Here is a 21,110-nt window from a genome sequence, read left to right as displayed (position 1 = left end):
CAAGTGATTTTTTTTTCCTGTACAGTTTTATGCCGCAATACTACTCCTCTCCTTCACATCTGGAGATGCTACTGGAATCTGATACATAAATAATGTCCTCTTGTGTTACTGATTCAGTGTCATGAGATATGATGAGTTTACATTTATTTCTTTGGCAAATGCTTTTATCCAAAGTAACTTCAGGGTCCATTCAAGGTGTACATTTTATTAACACATGTTTCGTAGGGAGTAAAACACAGGACCCTGGTATTGCAAAAGTCATCCATAACTTCTCAAACTCATCCCGTGACATGCTTGTCTCTGCATTTGATTTGATGGCATGGAGTGCAAATAATTCTATGTAATTTTACACGTCCTTCTGACCTTGGCCCATAGGTGAGGCATATATGAGGCTGAATAATCTAGAGGAGGCAGGGCATTGGTACAGAGAGTCTCTGAAGGCCAAACCTGACCATATTCCTGCCCACCTGACCTATGGAAAACTGCTGTCTGCCATGGTGAGTCAAGCTGACGAGTGCATTATTAACCCTTTGTGTTTTTGTGCTTTTCTTCTGTCAAACGGTCATTGTGAACAACATGTGGAAGATCAAACATAGTGGTGGTGTCTAAAAGTATGAGACCGCATGGAAAATCTGCAATTAAAAAGTAATATTTAAACCTAAAATTAATTAATTAATTTACCTGCACTTAAAATTGCAATGGTTAAGCCAAGCATTATTTATTTATTGTAGTTTTATATTCATGTTCGGTAAAATATAAGCATTTTTACTAGTGATCTCAGGCTTTTCTGCTGTATTTTAAAGCACTGTCACTGCTATTAAATTTTGAATATGAATGTAAAAACCTGAAGCTAAATGGATTTGTGAAAGCATAAATAAATATTAAATAAATTCAGCTTTCATTTCAAACTTGAAAAGGGGAGACCAAGTGGAAAGAAGAGTCCAAAGATACCTGGTTATTAAAATAATTTGAGTCACAGAAGACCCTTCATGCTGAGGTTCCTTTTAATTGCTTTGTCCTTGATGGGAACATTAACACAAAATTGTCTCTCAGACACCAGCATCACTTTGATGTCTGTCTGCATTCAATATAACAGTCGTCCAGTCACTTGTGATATTTTCTATTTTCCTCTCTGACCACTATGATGTAAATGGAGAGGGGCAATGAAGAAAGGTTGAGCAGCTGCGTCCCCCCAGGACGGGATATCTCACATCCTTTCTCTAATCTGATTTAGGTTTGTGTCCCGGCACGGCTGGTCAAGAGTCCAGACTGTTGCCTCAAACCTGTTTGCTCGCTTTAAATTCCCCTCACCGGCCTGTCCGTTTAATAAACAGCTTAAAACCAGTTATTATCCCTCAGGCACCACGCTTAATGTAATTACTCTCTTTCTTATTGAAAACATCTTACTGGTGAACTTTTGACCAGCTGTCGAGGAACTGCAGTGTATTAGCTGGGTTACTCTGTGTCAAACAGTCAGGACAGCATCAGACAAATTGACTGAAGTTATGGCATGTTGTACTTGAACGATTCAGACATTTACTGTTCTGTTTTACTTTTCTGTCCAGCCTGGTTTTGAACTTCTATTGAAAATATGTCCCTGAAAACCTCTAAAGCTAATTTAATGCTTTAGTTGCTAGATTAAAGTACAGGTTGAGGCTAAAACAATAGCTTGTTTTGTATTTACCCTTTTGGATTCAAATCTGAAGCCATTTAGTGTTTTTTGAAACGTTGACTTATAGGTCTGTAGATTTGATAAACGTTCTCGGATGTAGTTGAATGCTTTTCAGGAACCGTGGCAAAGGAGAGCATGAAATGCTACAGCTTTCAGAAGTACTTCTTTATCCTCTTATCAAAAGAGTTTGCCTCAGAACCGTTCTGTGAATTAAGCATAATATAACCTCACTACTTATGACAAGAACATATGCAAAGGTAACACCAACATGGAAGCAATCAGCACTGAACCGTAAAGAAAGTGTACTTTATTAGAAAGTGTACTAACCATTAAAAAAGGTATACTTTCCCACACTTTGATAACGTCTAGCATCATATATAGCACAGATCTAAAGGGTCTGGTTATGATTGTGTCCCTTCATTAATAATGCTGGGTGCAGGTGTAATTATTTCTTAATTTCTCCACAGGGACAGAAGTCTGAAGCAGAGCATTACTTCCTGAAGGCAATAGAGCTGGATCCTGCTAGAGGAAACTGCTACATGCATTACGGTACAATCTGATTTGCTTTCTGATTGATTTGCTTCACTTCTAATTTGTTTGATAAAGTGCTCAAATGCATTTGAAATGTTATTTAATAGTGCCTTTAAATATTCCAACTTTTATTTCTTAATAATATTTATATTATGTATATTATTATTATTATTATTATTATTATTAAATATTGTTTTTTTCCTGTTTATTATGCAGAATTTATGTAAATGTTTTTAGAATTTAGAATTCTTTTAAGAATTACATATTGTAATTTATTATGATTATTTATTAGAACTATATACTGATATACTAATTTTATATACTGAAGTTCACTATGCCTCATGTGCTTCATCCTCCACTCTTCCTTTCTTTGTCTCGGTGTGTTTTTGGAAGCTTGCGCTGTGTATCTGCTCTGATCTCTGTCTGTTCGACCTGTGGGCTTCTGGCCTGCTGTGTTTGAGTTGTTTTCAATCCTGTGAGCTCCTCTTTCTTTCTTTCTTGTCTGTCAGGTCAGTTTCTGTTGGAAGAGTCTCGTCTGGGAGAGGCGGCAGCGATGGCTCAGAAAGCTGCAGAGCTGGACAGTTCGGAGTTTGACGTGGTGTTCAGCGCTGCTCATATGCTCAGGTGTGTGTCTCTCAAAAACTCACAGCTACATCTGCACAATCTTAGTTTCAGGTGGTTTGCGGGTGAACTCCACTTGTTTCATCTTCACACAGCTACTCGCCAAATAGATAAACGGACATTGATTTTATATCGTCAAACACTTGTTGTTGTTGTTAACTTAATGTGTGTTTGTCCACAGACAAGCCAGTCTGAATGAGGCAGCTGAAAGGTATTATGGGAAGGCAGCTGATTTAAGACCTGATGTAAGCACCTTCTATAGCTATTCTATTAGATGTTATTTAAGATTAAAGTACCATCTTCCATCGTAATTGTTGCCTCTACTGTTTAGGAATATCAAAACCTAATTCTTTAGCCATCCTCATCTTAATGATCGGTTTCTTTCTGTTTCTTGATTTCCCAGCATCCAGCTGCTCTGATGAATCTCGGGGCGATCCTCCATCTTAATGGGAAGCTGAAGGAAGCTGAGAGCAATTACCTCCGTGCGCTGCAGCTCAAACCAGACGACCTCATCACTCAGTCCAACCTCCACAAACTCTGGAACGTCATGCAGAAACAGGGTCTGCGAGCCTCTGGCACGTGATCTGCTGCTGAAACCTCTGCTGATACTTCTGATCTGATTGGAGCTGTGTGCTGATTCAGTGCTTATTGGTGGAACAGGTTAAAACTTGAACTAGTCTGGAGGTAGGGAAGGAAGATGGAGCCTCTGTGAAAGTTTGCTTTGGACACTAAAGATCCCTAAAAGTGTAAAAGAATAGTAAAGTGCACAAACACAGGAGAGATGGTGTTTGCATCCTGCTGGATTGTATTCTTCTGAAAGCACTGACCATGTTGTATTTCAGTGGTTATTTTCCCCCCAACTGAATCACATTTTCATTTTCTTCTGTAGTGACAAAAGAGTTGAGGTTGTCATTATGCTGATAATTTAAAATGCCTAATCTTAATTTATTGTTGATAAATCAACAGTTTGTTACCTACAGTGGTTGTTAATAGAACTTAAATTCTCAGTATCTCCCATCACTCAGATCTCAATCTATAATGGAGCACTATTACGTTGCTTTGTCTGATTTCAGGCTTTTACCAAAACGTTTTACCACAATAAAATATCTGTTTGACAATAAATAGTCATTAAGAGTCATTATTATGAGAAAAAAATGAACAATTTCTGTTCCAGTAAGTGTTCAACATCAAGAAGCTCCCTCCTGTCTAAACACAAGGACAAGACCCTTATCAGATCCTTTCTGTAATGAATGTTTTGCTGCCATCTATTTGAAGACTATCGCATTGCACTATAAAATGCACCTTGCAGCCTGTAATTAGAATAAATAGATTTTGTTGCCATCTTGTGGTTGAGTAACACATTGCTACATTCAACAAACAAGCCCATGTGCTGTATAAATGAATGAAAACGGTTTATTTACAGTAAGATATTGATATTTGTGCTATTTTTCTGACAATAAATATTAAAGTTGAATGGACAGTTACAATAATAATAATAATAATGCCAGAATAGGTAAAAAAGTGTTGCAAATTTATCCGATTTTGGAGTTTGGGAATTATATTTTGTATTTATGAAGATTATATACAATCTTCCTCTTATTATAATGTATTATTATAATGTATTATATTCCTCTATCATTTTTTTAAATTAATTATTTGTATAACAGGGTTGAATGGTTGCGCTTAATGATTGCAGTATAAATTGTGAAAATGGAGTAAAATTACTTGTTTTCCTGTCATGCTGTAAATTGTTATTTGCTGGGTGTCACATTTTAAGGATTTTTTATTTACTTATTGTAAGATATAAATATATGTTTAAAGTGAGCCTTTATCAGTCTCTGTATCTCAGCAGGTGTTGATGCTGTTAATATCCCGGAGTGCTTCCTTTCTCTGAAATCTTTAATGTCTCCTGTATGATGTGTTACTATTTTTGCCTCTGGCAGATGTGTGTGTGTGCACGCTCAGTCTTTATATGGAGGAGTCGTCCTCATCCTTTTCAGCTCTGACGTTCTTTTGCTATGTATATGGTGATAATCAGAAATGCCTCCTCTGATTTGTCACTGTTTGTGTTTGATGATTTCCTCTGATCTGTCTTATATGGTAATGATGAACTTGATTGGAAAGTTTTGAAGTTTGCTCTTTTCTGGGGGGCTGACAGGAGCCAGTTTCTTCAGTGTGTTTGAGGAGCAGAGGAGAAACTTGTGCTGCGTTCTAAGCTGGTGGAATACTGGGTCGAGCAGGAGGAGATGATGGAGAGCTGTTTAATGCTGATGATTTTGGTAAAAGTCATCACTGCTGGTAGGTTTGTACATTGGGTCAAGGAGGAAAATCTTAATTCAAACATTTTTAAGCAATTATATTATGATGCTGCTGAATGATGTCTAACTGTCTCTCACACATTCAGTTTTGTTCATTCCCTTTTTTATTTCATGTTTTCTTCAACTGTTGTTTTAACAGACCATGTGAATGTACAGTTGTTTGGTGGTCACAGTCGCTGTGCTGGTACAGTGGAGTTAATTCATAATAGTAAGTGGGGAACAGTGTGTGATTATGGCTGGGATTTGGCTGATGCTGCAGTGGTGTGTAGAGAGCTGGACTGTGGAGAACATGTAGATGCTCTGTATAATGCTCATTTTGGACCGGGATCAGGGCCAATCTGGATGAATTCTGTCATGTGTACTGGATCAGAAACTACACTGAAGAACTGTGGGTCATCAGGATGGGGTAAAAATGATTGTGATCATAGTAAAGATGCTGGAGTCATCTGTTCAGGTGAGTGGTTACAAATGACGAATTTCATCACTGAAAATTGTTCACAGTTCTAATCTTTTTAGATAATTAAAAAGAAAAAAAAATGGTAAAGTGGGACATTCACAATAATAATAATAAAAAAATAGGCCTACACATTTTTTTCCCCTTTTTTAATAATATAGACAAAAAAAAAACTGTTAAATCACACACAAGATCAATAATCTTAAGATATGACTTTCAGATTTCTGTGCTAAAATATACAATGTGTAAAACAATGTAAACTTGTTTACCTATTATGAAAATAAACAATAGCAGAACACTGACTACATTTTATGGTTCATGATATTAAAGAACATTTCATAACGTCTCAGACAACTGTACATTTGTGGATACTGTGGCTTAATTATAAACACTATCGTTAACTTATATTTACCCTAGTAAAAACATGGTACATTTTAGTACGATCTTCACTTCCCAATGCAAACACGCCCAATAAAATGGCCCCACCCCTGTCACTTGATTGACAGGTTTCCGTGTAGACGTTGGAAATTCAAATGCAAAAGGAATTGAGATTCCATTTGAGTTTTGGCAGTTTACATGCACAGTGCAGAGAGAGTGAAAAGGCAAATGTGGTAATTAATATTGCTATTTAAATATGACAGGCTCATAGCTCGTTAGATATGGGAAACACAATTGCAAACGGACTTTGCATTTCCATTTAAAATTTGGCAGACACTGTGCGTTCGCTTAAACGAAAATGAAAACGGTAATGCGCGATTTGCATTTGCGTTTGGATTATGTCACATTTTATGCGTCCACAAATTGAAAACGCAATTGCAAATACAATTTGCAATGCCTTTTGAATAATGTCCGCAATATCATTCCATAGTATGTAGTTAGTGTAGGAAAAAGCTAAAAACGCTGTACAGTTTTGCAAAGCCTTTCCTATAATGCAGTTTTTTATTGTTAACTTAACTCACTATGTCTGATTTATTGAATCAAGAGATGTTAGCTGCTGCAAGTTTACTCTTCTTGACCAGATTAATTCACAAATTAATAATTGGGACATTCTAAAAGCACGCTTAACGTGAAAGTACGTGGCTTTATGCATTAAAACAGTGTTTTAAAAAGACCAAACTCAGTAAACAAATTATTAATAAAGCATTCTTTTCACAGACAAGCAGATATGAGCACAGAATACGAACACAAAGCGTTTAATTTCCACCCATAACCTGCTTGTCTGTAAATAAAATGTGTTATTAAAAATGTTTACTGAGTTTGGTCTTTTTAAAACACGTTTTAATGCATTACGCCACGGTACGCGTTTTCCTTTCAGTCTAATGGTTTTCTATGGGAGGAAAATGCTTAACACGTAATTAAACACATTGCATTTTTATTCTGGACTCATCTGCCTGTCAGTGAATAGAATGCTTTATTATTAATTTGTTTACTGAGTTTGGTCTTTTAAAAACACTCTTTTAATGCATTAAGCCACATTAAACGTAGAATGTCCCGAATCACTCCAGCTGATTGAAAAGAATCGGCTCAATGGTCACAAAATGGATATCGGAGAAGATACCAATTTAATATAAATAGATGATACTTTATAAAGTTTATCTCAATATTTGACAGTGGCTGTGAGACTGCACTAAAATAAGAGCACAATTATCATGAAATTGTGTTTGTTACTATAGAAACGGTTTACAGGTAGGCTATGTCCTTTCAGAATCATCACTGGCCGATAGAAATAAAAGTTTATCGATTTCTTCACTTTCAAATAACGAGGAGCAGCATATTTTCCTGAAATAAAGGGGAGAAAAAGTATATGTTTTGCAATGTAGTAAAGAAAATGTAAAGTTTCATAGAAATTGAATTGACAGACACATTAGACTATTGCAGTCATGTATCAACTGCATGACGGATAATTATATGTAACGATAATTGTCTTGTCATGCTATATAAATTAAAACAGTAATGATACACCCCTTTTATTTTCCTTTCTCATACTCTGATGATATGAAATAATCATTTTTTCTAAAATAATTTAATTCATAATTCATTCTTCTATCTGAAGACCTGGTCGTCTTACTGTGGATAATCAACCCAATTAATTTACTATATTCGTATGTTAGCCTAAAGATCAGCTTAATTTAACAAAACAATAATTTCAGGGACATGGCGAGTTACAGGCTAATGTTTTTTTTTCTTCTTTTCTGCATTATGAAGGCTTTATAAAACTGTACAGTGTTTTTAGCTTTTTAAACAGCATTCTCCATCCTACACCAACTACGCACACATTTCCTATCATGTAAGTCTATGAAAGACGATTGAACCAATCAGAGTAGGTGTGGGGCGGAGCTGCACGTGCAACCCCGCCCCAGGTGCAGCCCCGCCTCGATCTGCAGGCTGCAGCCGGGTGCTTCTCGTATCGATGGATCGTTACACCCCTAATGTCTATGCTAACACTAGATAGCAGCAAAGGATCACTCATTGGCTCATTCTATCATTTAAACGGTTATTTTCTCAGGTTTGACTTGGGTACTAATATATTCAGATAGTTTAAAATCATTATTATTACATTTAATCACATTTAGTCAAAGTTTACCACTTCATTTAAAAAGACATATCAGTTTTAACAATTATGCCACATTATGATTACATTTAAACCTGAAAAATGTTGTAAACAGCAAAGTTCCAGTCAGCTTTTTATTACCTGTAAATTATTAAAAATATCTGTATCTACAACATAATCTGTGTCTGTGTGTGTTAGCATGCTTAGCCTATATTAAGTAATAGTGTTTGTCTTAAGTTATAAAGTTAAACCTTTTCATTACTCTGTGTATGAATCTCATATTCTCCATTATGGATGGTTCTGGTGTCAGCCATACATTTCACTTTGGCTGAGACCCCTGACAGCATAGAAGCCACGAAAAGCCATTCAGTGCTTAAACCTGTAATTGCTGCTTGCAACTATATTTTATTTGCTTGGTAGTTGGTCAGTATTACACAACATTTTTCTTTCTAAATTGATTTCTGTTCAAGTAATAAGAATACTTCTATATTTATGATGAAAAATTTTTCTTTACAATTTATTCAATTATCAACATTTCTACAATTTGTTTCTAAAAAAAATGAGTTGTTTTTTGTAATCTCTGTATCTGAATCTAAAGAATATATTTTCTATAATTATATTGTTAACTATTGAAATGATCTGTGTTCTTTCAGAAGTCAGACTGGTTGGAGGTTCTCGCTGCTCTGGAAGGTTAGAGATACTTCATGGTCAGACGTGGATGTCAGTGTGTGGCGCTGTCTTTGACCAGCAGGATGCAGAGGTTGTGTGTAGAGAGCTGGACTGTGGGGCTCCTGTACAGGTGCTGGGAGCAGCTGCTTTTGGTAAAGGAGACACTCAGATGTGGACACAAGAGATTCAGTGCAGAGGAAATGAGTCTCAGATTCACCTCTGTCCAACATCATCACACAAACACAACTGTTCACCTAAAAACATCGTTGGACTAGTGTGTGCAGGTTCCAATGTGAATTCAAATATCTAGATGTAATGAATTAAACATCTAAAGTATTCTCCATTAATTTGGGTGTTTTTGTTAAATATGAGAAAAACAGGATGTGATTTTTTTTTCCTCTAGGTTTTTCTATCAAAATATTCACATAAATGGAAAAGTTAATTACAATAATTGAAAGAAAATAATTATTATTCAAAGTTATTTTATTATTATTATTATTATTATTTTTATTTTTTTTTTGTATGGGTTTTGCGACTAGAACAGTAGATATGGCTATCCAATGTGACATCCTTCTTGTTAACATTTTCAGTTGATCCAAACTTTAAAAAAAAAATTTATGATAGTGGAAATGGTCATTCTAAATTAATGATCTATTTTCTTATATAGCCACTTCTGATCTATGTGACTCAACAGCCTTTGTAACACACAATTACTGTATTCATTGGTCTTTCCTATAGTGATGAATGACTAACCGTGAAACAGGCAGTTTTCCTAATCACCAAGGTGAATTTCAGAATGTATTAATGGATATATAATTCAGGTGGATTTTTACTTATAAGAATTTTATTTTTAACACTAATTAATTTATAGAGTATTTTAGTTGTCAGTTTTAGTTAAATTGGAGTTTATATTTGATAGTATTTTTAATGCTTAAAGAGGCTAAAAGGCTTTTAAGGCTAAAATAATTTTTTATTTTATTTTTAGTATTTATAATTTTTTTTTTTTACTTACCAGTGGTGCTAATGTAAGGTGCTTTTGATTCTTTTAATGTATTTTTTTTCTTTTGAATGTCTCTTCATCCCTCATTCTTTCTTTTCAATATTTAGACCGTGTGAATGTGAGGTTGGTTGGTGGTAACAGTCGCTGTGCTGGCAGAGTGGAGGTTCTTCATAGAGGTCAGTGGGGAACAGTGTGTGGTGATTTCTGGGATTTGGCTGCTGCTGCAGTGGTGTGTAGAGATCTGGACTGTGGAGAACCTGTAGATGCTCTGTATGGTGCTCATTTTCAATCAGGATCAGTCTGGATGAATGCTGTCATGTGTACTGGATCAGAATCCACACTTAAGAACTGTGGATCATTAGGACAAGGTAGTCAAAGCTGTGGTCCTAGTGGAGATGCTGAAGTCATCTGCTCAGGTAAACTGCTTCAAACTTGTCCTCAGTGATGAATCAACTTTTTAAATCAGCCTTTTATTAAAAGATTTATAAAGTGTTTACTTCAAATATTTAAAATTGATTTTCTTTTAACATAATAATATATGGTGCTTAATGGTTCTCCAACAATGACAAGATTTGTCATGTTAAAACATGACATTTTAAATTGTATGTTTACAACCTCAGAGAAAAAAAAAAAAAAAAAAAAAAAAAAAAAATATATATATATATATATATATATATATATATCTACAATGTACATAATTTAAACATAATTTTAAACATTTTAAACAAAGTTGAGTAAAAAAAGATCAGTAGTACAATTAAGATTAATCTAGATCCATAATTGTTTTAAAATAATAGTGTATTGTACTTTGTGAATGCATTACCTGATGTTAACAAAGTGAAACTTATTTCAACGTGTTACCATTGTTTCTTTTTCTTTCTTTGTTCAGGCGTCAGGCTGGTTGGAGGTTCTCGCTGCTCTGGGAGGTTAGAGATACTTCATGATCAGACGTGGATGTCAGTGTGTGATGCTGTCTTTGACCAGACGTGGATGTCAGTGTGTGATGCTGTCTTTGACCAGCAGGATGCAGAGGTTGTGTGTAGAGAGCTGGACTGTGGGGCTCCTGTACAGGTGCTGGGAGCAGCTGCTTTTGACAAAGGAGACGCTCAGATGTGGACACAAGAGATTCAGTGTAGAGGAAATGAGTCTCAGATTCACCTCTGTCAAACATCACCATCACATGAAAACAACTGTTCACATGACAACGATGTTAGATTGCTGTGTGCAGGTCAGAATTAATTTGCTTTGAGTAAAATCATTTTTCAAAAATTAAGCATTTTGACTGTTTTAAATCTCAATATTTATTTCTCTCTGTCCTTCATCTGTCATTCTCTCTGTTCAATATTTAGACCATGTGAATGTGAGGTTGGTTGGTGGTCACAGTCACTGTGCTGGTAGAGTGGAGGTTCTTCACAGAGGTCAGTGGGGAACAGTGTGTAATCTTGGTTGGGATTTGACTGAAGCTGCAGTGGTGTGTAGAGAGCTGGACTGTGGAGAGCCTGTAGATGCTCTGAGTGATGCTCATTTTGGATCAGGATCAGAATCAGTCTGGATGAGTGCTATGAGTGTATTGGATCAGAATCTACATTGAAGAACTGTGGATCATTAGGACAAGGTAGTCAAGGCTGTGGTCGTAGTGGAGATGCTGGAGTCGTCTGCTCAGGTAAACGGCTTCAAACTTGTCCTCAGTGATAAACCACCTGCCTTAACTCTTATAAGCATCAAATATACATATATTTAATATTTGATAACACAGTGAAGTTAATTTGTAATCATTAGGTTTCATGAACTAACAAAGAATCGTACTTCTACATTTTATTATTTGATAATATATTTAATAATTGTGTTATTTATTTTGTAGGCCTATGTATGCAATATGTAAGGGATAATGTACATCCAGCCGATTGTTCTCAAAAAAACATACCTAACAGTGCCATCAGGACCCTGACGCGAAGCAGCTGTCAGGGTTTATTCTGTGAGAATAACCGGCTGGATGTACATTATCCCACTTAATACATGGCTGCTTGCCACATAAGAATATCTTTCTGACTGGAAGACCTCAGGCAGATAGGGGCCGGCAGCAACAAATCCAGCACCATCACACTGAACACTGGGCCCCCCCAAGGATGTGTGCTGAGCCCCCTCCTCTTCACTCTGCTGACCCACGACTGCACACCGTCACACAACTCCAACCACTTTATTAAGTTTGCGCATGACACGACTGTGGTGGGTCTCATTATCAACAAAGATGAGACAAACTACAGTAACGAGGTGAGCCGCCTGGCTGGGTGGTGCAGTGACAACAATCTCTATCTGAACGTGGAGAAGACGAAGGAGATTGTTGTTGACTTCAGGAGAGCACACACTCAGCATGTTCCTCTGACCATCAATGGTGCAACTGTGGAGAGAGTGAGCAGCAAAAAGTTCCTGGGTGTGCACATCACAGAGGACCTCTCCAGGACCGACAACACCACAGCACTGGCCAAGAAATCACAACATCATCTTTACTTCCTCAGCCAACTGAGGAGAGCCAGAGCCCCACCCCACATCATGTACACCTTCTACAGAGGCACCATCGAGAGCATCCTGACGAGCTGCATCACTGTGTGGTATGGTGCGTCCTGCCGAAAGACTCTGCAATGCACAGTGAGAGCAGCTAAGAAGATCATTGGTGTCTCTCTCCCCTCCCTCCAGGACATTTACGAAACTCGTTTAATTCGCAAAGCCCTCTGCATCGTAGGTGATCCCACCCACCCGTCACACAGCTTCTTCAGTCTGCTGCCATCAGTGAGGAGACTGCAGAGTCTCCAGGCCAGGACCAGCAGAAGGACTGAAGGACAGCTTCATCCATCAGGCTGTCAGGAAGCTGAACTCGCTCCAGAACTTGCCCCCCACCCCTCTTCGACCCCAGGCACCACTGAACCCACCCCCCCACAGATCCCACATCCCCAGGTCCCCCCCTCCCACTAACAAACGATGGCATGCATCAGTCACTTTGTGCAGCATTGGTCTGCTCACTATCTCATTCAGCATGGAACTGACGTCATTCTACTATTTCATCAGTCAGTTAAATAAAATAACTGGTCTTGAGCCCTTTGTTACTTTAATCAGACAAAATAAGCTTTTTTTGCACAATTTTTTTTTATCTGCACTGTTTGTTCACTTAACTGATTTGCACTCTATATATATATATATATATCTGCCATGTGCCTTGCGCTGCTTTATTTAACTTTATTTTTTATTTTATTTACATTCCCTTATTGTATAGCTGTATCTCATATTTTATATTTGATCTAGATTTTTAGGCTCTACTGTTAGTGTTATCTGTATTCACCGGGGGTCTGAGAGTAACGCAATTTAGATTTTCTCTATGTATGTACTGTACATTTGGAAGAATTGACAATAAAGCAGACTTGACTTGAAGTAAATAATTAGATGAAAAATATTGCTTTGAGTTGAAAAATTTGAACGCCAAAAAAATGTAGTTCAGGGAACGTACATACATTATAGTGGAACAAAATATAATATCGTACAGCATTGCCTCTTTTGTTTCATTTAAAAACTCTCTTAGTTTTCATTAAAAAAATATAAAACATTAAAATGTAGTTTAGATTATACTGTATGTGCACATATACTCAGATTATCTTCACTGTATAGCCTATAATAAAATTAAATATGAAAAGCACAACTCTGCCTTTTTTGTTAAATGTCAGTTTTAATGAACAAAATAGCCATTATAAAAGAATAAGTATTAAATATAACAGACCGTATGTAATAGGAAATAAAGACAAATGCAAACATTTGTCAAATGTATGCAACAAAGTCAGCATTGTATTAAGATTAATAAATAATGTATTAAACATAACTATGTGCTCAGCCAAAACGATATGACCTGGAAGAAATAATAGATCCATGAGATCAAAGATAGATTTAGTTAGATTTACCCAAAACAAATTTTACCCGTTTAACCACTTCAGAAGACATCAAAGCTAGCGGTAAATGTTAGAAGAACTAGCCGAGGTGAGACTGCTCTCGGCGGATACATGAGCACTGACTGCCCGGTGATCACGTGGAGCTACGTCTCCGTAATCGGTGAAGCATATTTTCAAACAGAGTTTTAAACAACTACTGTACATTCTCCCCTGAAATACTCTTAGAACTGCATTTCATGACACAATAACAGTAATATTCTTACAGTTATGCAGGTTTTCTCCTCCGCTTAATGCTTGCTGGTTGGTGCGAAATGCATTCTGGGATACTTGGCTGCCTTAAATTTGCAAAAGTAACCTCTGGATTCATTCTTGATAAAATGGGTGGAGGAAGAACACATCTGGGGATTTGAACTCTTCTTGGCTAGATGTGAACTTTGAATTGGAACAGTACTTGGGCAATGAATGATGACGTTTCACAAGTCCACAAGAACACAAGTACAGACAAGAACACGGCTCGAGTCTAGACCGGACTGATGTAGACGTGGTGTAGCTAATGGTGCTTGGAACGACTCGGCATGGCATGGAATTGACTCTATTTGCATTTCTACTGCAGTTTTTAGACTTTAGAGTGGGCAAGATTTTTCACGCCGTTGGATCCGCTCCTCTGCTTTCAACTGCGAAGATGAGTCAGTGTGGCCGACTTCATCTTTTAAACCAAAATTTTTCAGTCTTTTGCCATCTCAACTTTTTTCCTCTTTGTCCTTCAATATTTATTTGTCTAATTATCTTTGTTCAATATAGACCATGTGAAAGTGAGGTTGGTTGGAGGTAGCAGTCGCTGTGCTGGTAGAGTGGAGGTTCTTCGCAGAGATCATTGGGTAACTGTGTGTGATGATGGTTGGGATTTGGCTGATGCTGCAGTGGTGTGTAGAGAGCTGGACTGTGGAGAACCTGTAGATGCTCTGGGTGATGCTCATTTTGGACCAGGTTCGGGATCAATCTGGATGAATTATATCATGTGTAGTGGTTCAGAGTCCACACTGAAGAACTGTGCATCAGGAGGATTGGGTACACATGCATGTGATCATAATAAAGATGTTGGAGTCATTTGTTCAGGTGAATGAGACTGATCTTCAAAACATTTTGAGGCAAATTCACTAAACAGTCACAGCACTCATGTGCATGCTGTCAGTGCAAAAAGAGCTGCATCTTATTTATTACCCATCCACAAACTAATTTAAACTGGGATATTTTGAACCAAAATAGCAATCTGTCATAAGTAATTCAATTGGGTGACTGTCATTCTTTCCTGCACAAGCACAACTACATTCGATCTAAATAGGTCTTGTAATATAAAAGAAGTGTGTGAATTATCATTTAATATATATATATATATATATATATATATATATATATATATATATATATATATATCTTATTTTTTTTAATCTCTATGATTTGGTGATGCTATACTGCAGTAGTTTCCAACCACATTGCTGGAGGCACAGTTTGAAAAATGGTGCAGTGCTGGGGGGCCTCTAGGAATGTGGTTACCAGTATAGTACTGTTACGGATCACTCTGAGACAGAGGAGTAACAGATGAAAGATGTAGTTTATTAAATGGACACAAGCAGAGGAGCGGGAAGTGAGGAGTGGATGGGTGCTGGGATCCGTGCCGGGAAGGAGGGTACCACACACACGCACAGTGGGGTTTTTAGGAGGATCTTGGAGGTTATCCTTGGAGAGAAGACCTAATAGTTAGCGCAGGAATGATCTTGTCGCGAACGTGACCGGACAATGACTGAGTGCGTGTGTGTGGCTTTTGTGGTGCTGAGGTGGATGAAGGTGATGCGGATCAGGTGGTGGTGATTAGTACTCAGGTGAGGGTGTGCGTCGTGATTGTGTGGAGGAGGAACCTGGCGTGTTTGTGACAAGTACCAGCATAGTATGCCAGGTTCCGGGGATTGTCCACTGCATCCTTGCATGTTTCTGCCTGCAAGTAAATGACGTAATTGATTTAATGAATTGCGCTTATTCATTCATTCATTGATTCTATGTTGATAATTTAATATCATTTAATGTTTTTAGGCAAAAATCTCACCTGATGTAATCTTTTTGTAATTGTTAATTTTGTTTATTGATCTAAAAATATTCAAATCTTGTATTAAATTACTCTTTAACTTGCCATTCTACATAAATCCGTTTTGTGTGGTTTTATTTAATATGAACAGATCATAAGCATTCCAGACTTATTAATGGATCTCACCTTTGCTCTGGGAGATTAGAGGTGTTTCATAGGAACACATGGTACACAGTGTGTGACGCTGTCTTTGACCAGCAGGATGCAGAGGTTGTGTGTAGAGAGCTGGACTGTGGGGCTCCTGTACTGGTGCTGGGAGCAGCTGCTTTTGATAAAGGAGACGCTCCGATGTGGACACAAGAGATTCAGTGCAGAGGAAATGAGTCTCAGATACATTTCTGTCCACATACATCTTCAAGCAAAAACAACTGTTCCTATGACAATAATGTGGGAGTGATATGTTCTGGTTGAGTATAAATATTTGCAATTATGTAATACGTTATATGTGTGTGTGTATACCTGTTTTTCTCTCCTGATGGGGACTTTTAAAGCTTATACATTTAACAGAATTAAGTTTTTTGAAAATCTAAAAATGCAGAAAGTTTCCTGTAAGGGGTAGGCTTAGGTGTAGGGCAATAGAAAATACGGTTTGTACAGTATAAACACCATAACACCGATGGAGAGTCCCCACAAGTATAGCAAACCAGACGTATGTGTGTGTATCTGTCTCTCCTTCATATATACTCAGGCAAACAACTGCAGTGAAATGTACAAGAGCTCACTAGCCAGATGTGGCTTATTCTGTATTGTTTTTAGCTATTAAAGATGTGCCACTTTTCCTGTTGAATCAAAATGAACCTGAACTGATTTATAATTTAAATGGAAAATTAATAGTGCATGAGTTAGCAAACATGGGCATTATGTTTCATTGTATTTAAACTAAGAGAGATGCATTCTCATTTCAGACAAACAAAAGAGAACAATTCACTTAAGCAGGTGTGTGCTATACTATACTATTGCAATTAATTTTTTTTTATTACTTCAATACAAACACAATAACGGCAAAACTAAAGTAATATACTTTTTTTTTTTTTTTTTTTAAAGTAAAATTTTTTATGTTAAATTATATTGCCCTATTCACTTGATTCTTGTTTTAGACTTTAAATAAACTCTCATTTTATGTCCAGGTTACACAGATCTCCGACTGTTAAACAGTTCAGACTCTTGTTCTGGTCGAGTTGAACTTCAGTACTTCAGTAAATGGGGTACAGTGTGTGATGCATGCTGGGATATGAGAGCTGCCAATGTCCTCTGTAGACAGCTGAATTGTGGGATTGCTGTGTCTGTTGTGGGATCAGACTGGTTTGGAGAGGGAAGTGAAGAAACCTGGGCTGATGTGTTTGATTGTGACTGGAATGAAACAAAACTCTCAGAATGTTCCATCTCTTCATGGAGTCGAGCTGAATGTTCTCACAGACGAGATGTTGGAGTCATCTGCTCTGGTGAGCTTATTTAATGAAGAGAGTCATGAATATTAATGCAAAAAGTTCTGTAGGCCTGTATATTAGGTATAAATAATTAATTACAATACTTTTTTTTTACCAGTTTAGTAATATGTCAGATTTTCTCCCCAGGATCCTCTCTGGCTCTTCATGATGGTCTGGTGCGGTTGTCTGGAGAGAGAACGTGTGAGGGGGAGACTGTGCAGGGAGGCTGGAGGTTTTTCACAGCGGCTCATGGGGGACAGTGTGTGATGACTCCTGGGATATTAAAGATGCCCATGTGGTGTGCAGACAGCTGCAGTGTGGAGTGGCCCTCAGTAACCAGCAGGTACCAGCCTGGTTTGGTCCTGGTTCTGGACACATATGGCTGGATGAGGTGGAGTGTGAGGGGAATGAGACGTCCCCGTGGAGCTGCTCTGCTTCAGGCTGGGGAAAACATGAGTGTCAGCACAAGGAGGATGTAGGAGTCGTGTGCTCAGGTAAAGATTAGACTGTTGTATTTTTAATTAAACTTTATTTATTTATTTTTTACACTTGGGGATTTTATAATAATATTTGTTTTAATTTCCTTCAAGATTTTAAAGAGATCAGGTTAACTGAGGGCTGTGAAGGGAATGTGGAGGTTTTCTACAATGGATCCTGGGGTAATGTGTGCTGGAACCAGATGGACAGAGACACAGCGAGTCTGATCTGTCAAGAGCTGAACTGTGGAAGATCTGGTGATTTTTCCGATTCAGTATCAAGAGTGAAATCAGCTATTAACTGGTTGGATGAAGTGAAATGTCGACCACATGACTCAAATCTGTGGCAGTGTCCATCTTTACCATGGGGACAAAATGACTGTGATGTGGATGAAGTGGCCAAAATCACCTGCTCAGGTAAGACTAATGCAGACAAAATTATGTGAATGAAAAATTACAACAGCAATCCATATAAAATAAAAATATAAGAGTAAAATATATTGACTTTATTTATAATTACAGAACAGGAGATTCATGAGTAGTAGTTATTTGACTTGCTCTACATCTTCCTACCAGAGACAGTGTTCAGGTAATGCTCAGAGAACATTAAATGATGAAAGCTATGTGCAATGTATGTTGATAGTGCAATTTGATATCAAGGCATGTAGCTGGCACTGTTCTGACAAAACTCAGTTATCCAAAAATGTGTCATCTTGTCTTTTTGAATTTAGATCATGTTCCTCTCAGACTGAGTGGAGGTAAGGGCCGGTGCTCTGGGAGGCTGGAGGTGTATCATAACGCTGTGTGGGGCTCAGTCTGTGATGATCAGTGGGACATCAGCGATGCTCAGGTGGTCTGCAGGCAGCTGGGTTGTGGAGCAGCACTGAGGGCTGATGGGAATTCAGTCTTTGGTGCTGGTGAAGGTGTTGTGTTGATGAACAGAGTTGAGTGCAGAGGGAATGAGATTCACCTGTGGGACTGTCCTCTCTCCCTGAAAAACCACACTGACTGCTCCAACAAAGAGCACGCTGGACTCACCTGTGCAGGTCACAACAATCACTGAGAAATATTATTTATTTTATCAGTTTAGTGCTAAGTAATATTTGTGTATTTAAATCATTTATAAATTAAATAATTTTATATTGCCAGATGTATCAGTGTCCACTACACCTGCCACAACAACATCAGCTTCTCCTCCAGTTTCTCCTCCAGTGCGCTCAACATCAGTCTCTCCTCCACAAACTCTCTCCGTCCCCCCAGTGCTTGTGATTGTTCTGGAAGTTGTGCTCTTACTGCTCTTAGTGCCACTGCTAATACTGATTCAGCAGAACAGAGTGATGAAGAGAGGTAGGAGAGATCCAGAGACGGTCATATTGTGTCTTATTCAGTGTGTGATCAGTCATGTGTTGTGAACTGACAGCAGGTTTGTCTGTCTACACTCACAGCTCTCTCTAAGAGGAGACACAGGACGATGACTGAAGCCGTTTATGAGGAGATTCAGCACAGACACAATCACTTCACTCAGAGGGGTGAGTAAATGTCAGTGTCATAAGGATTATTTTAAGTACAACTTTTTAATTTGAAATGATTTGTTTCTGTCTTTTAGTGTAGAGTGTCCTCTAACTGGAAGTGCATCCTATAATTTGAAAAGCAGTATAGGCTTTCTAGGAAAATATTTGTATTTCTTTCTATATCTTTAAATGTATCAGTGAAAGAAAATGGAGCACAATGTCCATTTGTTATTTTAAAGGTTAGTTTTTATTTAAATTCCCCAGAATCTGTGGTAGGAGGCATACCTTACTATAATGATGTCACCACAGGTCCAACAGGTCAGTGAATCTGTACAATTGATCACAGGATTTCTCTTAGATAATTACTGTAACCTACTGAGCTTGTGAGCAGTAAAATCAAGTTTTATTTCACACCCTTTCTTGTTTTTGCTTTTGCTTTTAACTCATAAAGAGCAACTAGTCACACCAGAAAATTATGATGATGTAATCACTGTTGGACTGACACATCATACTACAGGTTTATTTAATTATTTATTTTATAATTTGAATATGCATGTATAATTTTATTGGTATTTTATTTATATTATAATTTTTAAGTTATGTGCCTTTTGATTGTCACATTTTATTTTTATATTTGTTGCAGGTGACATCTCAGCAAGCTATGATGATGTTGTCATCATTAGACAGCTCTCCAATAATAAATCAGGTGTGAGTTTTGTATTTAATTTATTAAATAGACTGGTACAGTGTTTTTCTTTTCTTTTACTATAGCTCATTATAGTGTTATATAAATTATATTGACTTTTTATATTGTATATTGTAATATATTAGTGTATTTTGAAGTGCAGTGTGAGTTTTTTTAGTGTAATTAATGACAGACATTTTTATATCAGAGGGAGATCTGAAGGAGTATGATTATGTCTGGTAGACCTGTCTGGTAAGTTACTGTGACTTGCTTTACCTCTTTAACACTGATTATGTCTAGTTTTCATCACTTAAAATAAAAATACAATGCAAACATTTGCTCTTGTTTTCTGACAGCACTTAAAAGTGAAACTTTTGCTCTTCACTTAAAAGTGTTGAACCAAACATTGAATGTACCAACACAACTGCATTTAGCCAAAGTTTGCTGTTGTTACAATTACTAGACATTAATAGAAAACATGGACACCAATTCAATACAAATATAGAACAAATGTCCAGGTCAAAAGCACTTGCAGAACAAAATGACCAACATGCTTTTTGCTTTATGAAGTTTTATTCTTTTTTTAAAGAAAATATTATTGCACACTACTGTGTATTGTAAATGTATTGTAAGTGCATTTAGCAAAGACATAAAAATGATTATATTTTTTTCTGATGTTGAGAGTTTCTTCAAATATTTAACATTTTATTTAGACAACAATAATGATAAGTTCAAATTTTCTTTATTAAATTTGTAATATGGAACATTTGCCTTTTTATCGCCATCTCTGTTTTAAACATAAACTTATACGTTATCAGAACATATAATACATGACCAGGGAAAATAAGATTGTCTCTGAGACATTTGCAGTAAAAATTTTTTTAAATTTAATAAATCTGACAGATGAAATTTATAGAGTTAAATTCAACAAAAATTTAGATGCAAATTGAGACAAAAAAAAAAAAAAAACTTTTACCATTGTTTTGCTTGTGAACAAAGACAATTGATCACAGGATTTACAGTGCACAGTCACCCGAGGGACTCACGGAGAGTCCAGGACAGGAGCAGCGAGGACGAGGCGACGCCTCTTGTGGAGTGTGCTCTGACGCCCAGTGGGCACTGA

General features: G+C 37.1%; 2 protein-coding genes across 2 annotated transcripts in view; both read left to right on the top strand.

Moving 5' to 3' along the window:
* The window catches only part of tmtc2a (transmembrane O-mannosyltransferase targeting cadherins 2a), a 31,303-nt gene extending 27,357 nt beyond the window's left edge, over positions 1–3,946 (top strand). Inside the window, exons 8-12 of the mRNA XM_059510925.1 lie at positions 376–497; positions 2,140–2,221; positions 2,713–2,827; positions 3,006–3,069; positions 3,228–3,946. Of these exons, the coding sequence (XP_059366908.1) occupies positions 376–497; positions 2,140–2,221; positions 2,713–2,827; positions 3,006–3,069; positions 3,228–3,407 (563 nt within the window). The 3' untranslated portion in view covers positions 3,408–3,946. The remainder of the gene's footprint in view (positions 1–375; positions 498–2,139; positions 2,222–2,712; positions 2,828–3,005; positions 3,070–3,227) is intronic.
* A 1,608-nt stretch (positions 3,947–5,554) lies between these two features.
* On the top strand, positions 5,555–20,230 carry LOC132105381 (antigen WC1.1-like). Its single transcript, XM_059510466.1, has 17 exons — positions 5,555–5,596; positions 8,801–8,837; positions 9,924–9,992; positions 10,110–10,232; positions 10,706–10,808; positions 11,352–11,479; positions 14,550–14,816; positions 17,016–17,093; positions 17,187–17,330; positions 17,522–17,809; positions 17,906–18,208; positions 18,523–18,837; positions 18,941–19,138; positions 19,237–19,320; positions 19,567–19,620; positions 19,946–20,008; positions 20,196–20,230. The coding sequence occupies exons 1-17, from the start codon at positions 5,555–5,557 to the stop codon at positions 20,228–20,230; spliced, it is 2,331 nt and encodes a 776-aa protein (XP_059366449.1).
* The last annotated feature ends 880 nt before the right edge of the window (positions 20,231–21,110 follow it).

This window comes from Carassius carassius, chromosome 26 (assembly GCF_963082965.1).
Source record: "Carassius carassius chromosome 26, fCarCar2.1, whole genome shotgun sequence".
Taxonomy (NCBI): domain Eukaryota; kingdom Metazoa; phylum Chordata; class Actinopteri; order Cypriniformes; family Cyprinidae; genus Carassius; species Carassius carassius.
The sequence above is the reverse complement of the archived record's forward strand: the minus strand, read 5'-3'. Positions and strand labels throughout refer to the sequence as shown.

Coding starts and splice junctions, on each gene's coding strand:
- LOC132105381 (XM_059510466.1), top strand. CDS start 5,555: ATGATTGTGATCATAGTAAAGATGCTGGAGTCATCTGTTCAG. Junction 10,233..10,705: donor TGCTGAAGTCATCTGCTCAG/GTAAACTGCTTC, acceptor TTCTTTGTTCAG/GCGTCAGGCTGGTTGGAGGT. Junction 18,838..18,940: donor CGCTGGACTCACCTGTGCAG/GTCACAACAATC, acceptor TTATATTGCCAG/ATGTATCAGTGTCCACTACA.